General features: G+C 38.0%; 2 protein-coding genes across 2 annotated transcripts; one reads left to right on the forward strand and one right to left on the reverse strand.

The window, feature by feature from the left end:
* Window positions 1-650: 650 nt before the first annotated feature.
* Window positions 651-2,389, forward strand: LOC112287948 (uncharacterized). Its single transcript, XM_024531611.3, has 2 exons — window positions 651-897; window positions 1,376-2,389. Exons 1-2 carry the CDS (start codon window positions 691-693, stop codon window positions 1,721-1,723), a joined length of 555 nt encoding a protein of 184 aa, XP_024387379.1. The 5' UTR covers window positions 651-690; the 3' UTR covers window positions 1,724-2,389.
* Window positions 1,813-3,395, reverse strand: LOC112287949 (small ribosomal subunit protein eS10z). Its single transcript, XM_024531613.3, has 2 exons — window positions 3,108-3,395; window positions 1,813-2,343 (listed from the first exon to the last, which is right to left on the reverse strand). The coding sequence occupies exons 1-2, from the start codon at window positions 3,302-3,304 to the stop codon at window positions 1,998-2,000; spliced, it is 543 nt and encodes a 180-aa protein (XP_024387381.1). The 5' UTR covers window positions 3,305-3,395; the 3' UTR covers window positions 1,813-1,997.
* Window positions 3,396-7,503: the final 4,108 nt, after the last annotated feature.

Below are 7,503 nucleotides of genomic sequence, written 5' to 3' on the forward strand. Positions count from 1 at the left end.
CCCTCCCGACCCAGCCCTGCTCTCTCTGCTCTACTCTCTCTCGCCAGGCTTATCCCCTTCTCTCCCTTCCCTTCCTTTCCCGTTTCCTGTCCCTTTCCCTTGTGTGTGATTTACAGTCAGTCAGTCCCCTCTCTCCTCCCTACCTCTCCCCTGTGTGTGTGTGTTTCATCGCACATTAGCCGCTTTCCTTCTTTGACTCTCTCTCTCTACATTTCAGCGCTGTGTTGGACCTTCCCTGTAGTTGGGCTTGTAGATCGCCTTTTCTATCTGTTTGTTTATTTACTTACTTTCAAGGATTTTGGGTTTTGGGTTTTGGACCTTAGCGGATGCATTGGAGGTGTAGGAGTTTCCATTCCGTAGTGTGATGGTTAGTGACGAGAGGAATGACGGGGGAGGGGATGTGAAGGAAGAGCCGGGGAATGGCGTGGTCTCGGATAGAAAGAGACGATCGAGGGATTCTAATGAGGAGCGTCCTCGCGGGGAGGACTGGCGGAAGAAGGAAAGAGACGAGGGGCATGGAGAGTGGAGACGGAAATCCGACAGGAGGGACTATCGTCGGGGGCACCACCGTGGCGGGAGCAGGAATGGTGACTCTAAGGAGCGCGGAAACCGTGAACCCATTTCCAGTTATGATAGCCTGGTCAGCACTGATAGGAAGAAAAAGCGGATTGATGAGAAGGAAAAGCAGGCATGTACAATTTTCGTGGGCGACTTGGATTCCTACACTTGGCTGAGCAGCTGACGGGGTTGTTTATGAAGTTCGGAGGTGTCCACAGCGCGAAAATCAAAGAAAACAATTGCTACGGTTTCGTGACATTTGAAAAGCGCGAGTGTGCCGAAGCTGCTCTCTCTGCTGGCAAACAACCGGACGGCATTGAGTTGCTGAACGGCAAGCAGGTGAGATACTTTAAAATTTTTAAAAGAGCTCTTTTGGAACTCTGGCCTCTGTGTTCGAATGTGGACCTGGCTTAGCAGCTTACCATAAATTTTACCAGGTATCTTCTTGAAGCAATTCGCTGTGTTTCGAGGATTTCGGTCAGGGATAATGTTCCGTCCTTCGTTTGATCCTTCGAAATCTGTTGTCAACTTCACAGTTCGATAATTTTACCCCTCCCTCGTGTCATTCAAACGGAGCGAAACATGACCATGTATAAGTTGATAGCAATGGTTATCTCCCTCCTTTGTTCGTTCCTTCATTGTCTCAGCCTCTTACACTGCCAGCACTTTTGGTTCGTTCTCACTTAAATATCTTTGTGGAGATCCGGGCCTTCGGAAGGGTGAATACGCTCTTGGTGGGCATCCCATCTCTCAGAAGTGTCTTCTGGAGGATCAGGTCTCATATTCTCAAGGATTTTCAATGATGTTTTCTCCGCAGGTATATATATCATGGGCACTTGGATCCCTCCCTGAGTGGAAAAAGGGTATCGGTGGAAGAAGGCATGCTTGTACAGAAAAGCCGGTTGGTGGGATTGCCAATGTTACACCTTTTTTCCACCAAGTATCGCATGAAACTGCTTATTACAATTTATTTGAACGTTTTTTCAAATCAGTAAGAAGAAATGATCAATGGCCGTGCACAGTTGTTACAAATGGAAATAATGTGCAGAATGTGAACAATCTCTTCATGTTGTACAGCAGCATTTCTCAATCAAACTATCAAACAAATCTTGTTTCGCACAAAGCAAAAGTGCAGCTGGTGGTTGAATTGAATTGTATTCAATGAACATACAGAAACAAACATAGTTATTTTCTTCCGAATTGAAGCATATCAGTTAGCAATGTGATGCATACATCTTTTCGTGCCGTCCCAAATGATAGGTACCGTCCCAAATGGTTACGCAGTTATCAGAAAGTGCTCATTGAAATCGTTGTACGTAATATGACACGATTCCTGGTCCACAAACTCACACCTGAGACATGTTCCAGAACCGACGCTGGTTCCCAGCCCCTCATAGACAAAGATGGAATAGCCTTAAGAACAAAGTAAAAGGAGGGACCTACTGTGTGGTGGAATCAGGAGCATCGCCCCCGAAGCTACCGCCCCCACGACCGAAACCGCCACCTCGTCCACCACGGAATTCAGGACGGTACTCTCCGGGGGCACCACCCTTCTCTCCACCAAAGCCGCCTCCACGGCCGCCACTTCTTTGGTAGCCTTCCCTGTCGCCACCAAATCGAGGCCTCTCGCCTTCCCTAGGAGGGCAGCCGGGGGGTCTGTCCCCTCCAGCACCTCCCATGGGCCTGCTGGGGGGGCGTGCAGACTTCTTCAAAGTAGCAGGGACAATTTCGGATGGGAGGTTGAGGTAGGCCCTCAAGTGCTCGATACCGTCATTGGTCAAATACCTGCAGTAAGCCGTATCAGAAAACTGGCGAATCTAAAAATTGATCTTACCAGGATCGGAGAATAGGCAAATTAGTGGTCCCATGTTTGGACGACCCTCGGGCTCGTTCGAAGAGCAATCACTCGATCCGCTTCACACAAATGTCTATCAAGGTGAGTTGAAAAGACGCCCGTAGTTTTCCAACAGATTAAGAATTCTACAAATCTCCAAGCGCGAACTCTCCACAGAAGCTCCTTGATATTTAAATCTTAGACAGAGGAGCAACTCCAACCCTAATTTTGGGCTTTCCTGTGACAGATAATCTTTACATAAGCGAACAGTACGAAAAGTTCTAGACGTAAGAGAAGCGGGAAGTTGCCGAGATTGTGATTTAAAACTTAGGTTGTGAAGCATGCTACTATGCTACTTATATCTGCACAAACATTCGAGCATAGAATTCCGATTCAACCCTTACTGATGAGAAAAACTTCAGGATAGGTGACAACAAAATTAAATCACAGGTTGTTTCGCCTAATACTAGCCCTCCCAATCCAGAATGCGGTAAAATAGATAAATGGCATCTTCAACGCGACCCGTTGTTAGCTGTGACTACAGTAGAACACCGTTACCGAATGATAACCAGTTGACTGGAACAGTGGAGATCAAACCCTAAACTAACACAATCGCTCCCACATTGTCGCAACACACGTTCTCACTACAGACAACAGTGCCACTAAGACTAACCTAATCAGCACAACGGAACAGCGGATGCAATTAAGGACTCACCAATAGTAGTGCCTCCACGCGAAGTTCTCCTTCACGTATTCCTTCGACTTAAAGCTCTGCATGAGCTTGATGACCTGCAGATTGGGCACATCGATCTCGGGGTGCTTTGGGGCATTGTAATCCTTCTTGGCGTACAAGACACCTTCCTTGAAGAGATACTTGTAGACCTCCACCCGGTTCTTCTTAGGAATCAACATTGCGGTTGCCTGCTGGGACCGCTCTGGACGACAGCTTCCCAACAAACTAGGGCGAGGTGGCAGGCAATCGGGCGAGCAGCGCACTGCGCACACTCCCGCTGAAGATCAGTGACGGCGGCGGACGCTGATAGAAAAGGAGCGGAGAGCTGCCCCGCTGCACGGAGCTAGGGTTAGGGCTACAGCCCATGTTCGCCGTTCCTAGGCGGCTTCATGCTTGGTTCTTGACGTTGGGAACCGCACAAAGGATTGCAGTGGATAAAACGTATCGCCGACACCGGATATTGACAAATCTGTTCTCTTTCGGCAGGGGTCCTAGACCGAAACCCCCGCCCTGTCTCCCGTTCTTCCGCTTGTTCCTCAAGGACGAAGTCGCTTATTAGGGACCCAATTGCGGGCACGGAGTAGCGTGCAGTGGCCTCCCTCGATGTCTGCTATAATAAATTTCCTGGTGCAAGTCGGGATTTGGAGTGAGATGGTGATATTGGGGCATTTACACAGGTCTGGCAGTCAGTCTGTCTGTCTGTGGGGGCTAGCTGCTGCTCTCCTCATCCACGGCGCCTGGATGCTCGTGTCCGATGCCCAACTCCGCCGCAGCTTGGCTTTCGTCCTACGTGGCACGACCAAGTATCTCTTGGATTTGGTGGGGTCATCATGTTCTTACTGGGACTACTACAAAGGGGAGTTAGGGCCTCCATCCCTGCTCAATGAGTGTGCAATGTTATTCTAGGACTTGGTCTTCACATGGTGATCCCTGGAAGGCAGAGTCCACCTAATTTCATACTTTGCACTTCCATGTGTAAGGGAGTGAAGCACTTTATGACTCAGGGCTTACTTGCACAATATTCATGAAGAAGAATTCTTTTACCCTCCTCTTTTATGTAATTCACTTATCATAACACATTTACGTTTATGTAATTCACTTATCATAACACATTTACGTTTAGTGTCACATATTCCTTGAGCTTGTAGTTGTTATAATATTTTTTAAATCAATATGGATGAAGTTTTTTAAAATTCATCTACATGTAACTTTTGCAAAAATCATCCAATCATTAAGTGTGATATCATATTCAAAATGACACTTAACATTAATAATGAAGAGTGTGGTCATAATGAGGTTTCATTTCAATTGAGGATGCAAAAAAATATTTGTACAAGTCTATGGATTAATTTAAAATATAAAGTTTGAACCTCAAGCAAAGTTAAGTCATCTTAAACTTCATTTATTGATGCACATTATTCTAATTGATACAAATATCTTGTAATTGCTATTTACAATTGTTTACTATTACTTTGGAGTATATTTCTAATTACTTCTTGTGTATATCTTAAGTTGTGGTATGCCCAAAGTACAATAGATTTATCAAAGAGATAATTTTTGTTAATGGCAATATTATGAAGTAGACAATAGGCCAATATGAAATTAGGAATTCTATCAAAATTATGATTTGTGATAGGAATTTTTTTAAATCATCCACATTTCTTTAAAATTTTAAATGAACGTTGTTGTATTATGTGTATTCTTGCTTGAGAATACATCAAGCACTTAACTATGAAAGATAAATAAAAATGCAATAATAATTATACCAAGTCTAATAAAGTATCATATATATACATATATATATATATATATATATATATATATTCTAATATTTATCTATATGATTATATAGAAGTAGGTAAAAGTAAATTTATTTCATAATATTTTCTAAAGAAGCTTTCTAGAAGCTTTATAGAAACTATTTTGACTTTATATGTATTTGTAGTTGATTAGTAGGTTAGAAACTTGATCAACAAGTTAACCACATATTTATAGCTTAAAAAACAAGCTAACTATATAGCACACATATATAAAACTTGTCTTGCAAGTTAAGATACATTATTGTATAATATACTATATTATACTAGGTTCTTCTATAACAATATCCATGTTTTCATTTTTTACCATATAATCATGTTTATATGGTAAAAAATGAAAAAATGGATATTATTATAAAAGAACCTAATAGGAAGATATGCTAGAAAAATAAGGATAAATGATGAAAAGATAATAAAAGGTTTAGTTTTAGTATTGTCTTTTAAAAAAGAGACTTCTATTTGCTTTGTAAGAACATAAATACCTCAAATCAAAGTAAATAAAATAAGTAATTAATATAGATATTTTTAGAAAAGTGTTATCAATAGGTTTGAATAAAAATTATATCAAATTATAAAATATTGGTATCCAGAGAAGACTAGTTATCAACTTGGGTTGAAATTAGACCCCAAGGAATAAAACCACGTACCTATGGTAATTCTAGGATTCTTTGATAGATCCGAGAGAAAAATTTGAGATCAAACTTATAAAGAGATTTTTGGACATTGATTTTATATCAATTGAATTTATATTTAACTTTTGAGAGATTTTAAAAAATTTTAATATTCTTAGTTATTTTAGATTTTGAGAAATAATACTATGTTTATATATTTGAATGTTTCTTGAATTTTGTGATATATATATAGAGAAATTTTAGATAAAGTATTGATATGCTAGTTGTGAATGTGTGTGCAAATTTTGAGGTCAATTGAAGGGTTAGATCAAAGTGTGTAAGGGTTTTTGTGGATTGAAGTCTCAAAAATTGGAGTTTGAAGGTCAATGAGTATTTTTAAGATCTTTAGAAAATTGTCAATTGGATTGAAGTGAATTTTTTTAATAAGGAGATTAGACTTGATTTTCAATAGTTTAGATTAATTTTGGAAGTAATTTAATGGTTCAAGAAGGAGATATTGGCATTGGAAGTTCAACATTTATATTGGAGTAGGAGGTTGGCCAACACCCAAGTGGAATTTAGGATTGATCTTCTAATTGGTAAATTCGATCTTCTTCAAATTTTGTATGCTTATTGCCAATTTAATTTTTGAGAGGTGTATAAAATCTTAAGTAAGATCAATGGTATAATTGATAGATATTGAGGTTCTAAATTATCCTAAGGTTAGATTAATTTTACTAAGATTTGGTTAAGATTTAAATTTATGAATTGGTTAGATTTAGGATTTTTTAAAGATTTGGTTAGGATTTAAAATTTAGGAATTGGTTAGATTTAGGATTTTTTTAGGATTTAGAATGGTTTAGAATTAGTTAGGATTTGACTTAAGATTTAATTAAAGACTACTAGAATTTTAACTAAGATTAAATTAAGATTTGATTGAAATTTATTTAACATATATTTAGGATTATTTCATGCTTCTTTCATAATTTTTTTAAGGTTTCTTTAGATTTGATTAAATCTTGATTATCATTATTAAGATTTAATTGGAATTATTTAGGATTCTATTAGAATTAAAATCTTATTGTTGCAATTTTCATTCTATCTTCTATAGCTAGGTGCTCGGTGCATTCTCAAGCAAGGCTTCACATACTACAACAACATGTTTTGTAAAGTCAATATTTTTTGGAGGTTCTATAGGAAATTTCCATAAATCTTTTAATTAAGAGTACATATGGAGGCAAAAGTAAAGCATTCTTTATTCTTGTAAATTCTTTTTCTAGTGCTTAGTCTTATTTCAAGAATTTCTAGTCTTTTTGTCTTTGGCAATAGCTATTATAGTTTAATATTATATTATCTTTGAGTGACTTTACAATTCTTTTGAAAGACACAAGATTATATTGAAGATTTCTTTCTTCAAGCTTCATATCCTTGATAATTTGACAAGAGTATTAACTCATTGTTCTTCTTTTGTTTTAGAAGTCAATAGATTATTTCACTTCTATTATTTTAATTTGAAGATTGTTGATTACTTCCCTTCAAACAAAGTATTTAATTTTCTAATATGAATTTTTTTCTTTAAAGAGAGCAAATTATCCCTCCTTGTAGAAATTTTCATTGAATATTAGAGGTTACAAACCACCTTCCTTTAATTTGACTTGTAGATTTGTTAAGTTGTTTAAAAAAAAAGAAACATCATAGATACTATATTTAATAGAAGTAAGAATAGATTTGTAACTATTATTAATCTTCAAGAACTTGTTAATGTTCTTAGGATAGAAATTTCATACATTCTAAGCACCAACTATATAAATACTAATCCTATGTATATGCAAAAAGTTTAGAATCTACATCAAAAATTTATATAATTGAAGGAAGAAAATAAATCAACTTCACAACCAGATCCAAGAAGTTTTGTTTTTACAAATATGACAAGGATAAAGATTAGTATGC

This window comes from Physcomitrium patens, chromosome 10, assembly GCF_059467195.1.
Source record: "Physcomitrium patens ecotype Gransden chromosome 10, ASM5946719v1, whole genome shotgun sequence".
NCBI lineage: Eukaryota > Viridiplantae > Streptophyta > Bryopsida > Funariales > Funariaceae > Physcomitrium > Physcomitrium patens.

Excerpts from the sequence above, each read along its gene's own strand:
- LOC112287949 (XM_024531613.3), bottom strand. The coding sequence starts at position 3,304 with ATGTTGATTCCTAAGAAGAACCGGGTGGAGGTCTACAAGTATCTCTTC. Across the intron at positions 2,344-3,107 it reads GCGTGGAGGCACTACTATTG|GTATTTGACCAATGACGGTA; the intron begins GTGAGTCCTTAA and ends GGCTTACTGCAG.
- LOC112287948 (XM_024531611.3), top strand. The coding sequence starts at position 691 with ATGTACAATTTTCGTGGGCGACTTGGATTCCTACACTTGGCTGAGCAG. Across the intron at positions 898-1,375 it reads AGTTGCTGAACGGCAAGCAG|GTATATATATCATGGGCACT; the intron begins GTGAGATACTTT and ends TTTTCTCCGCAG.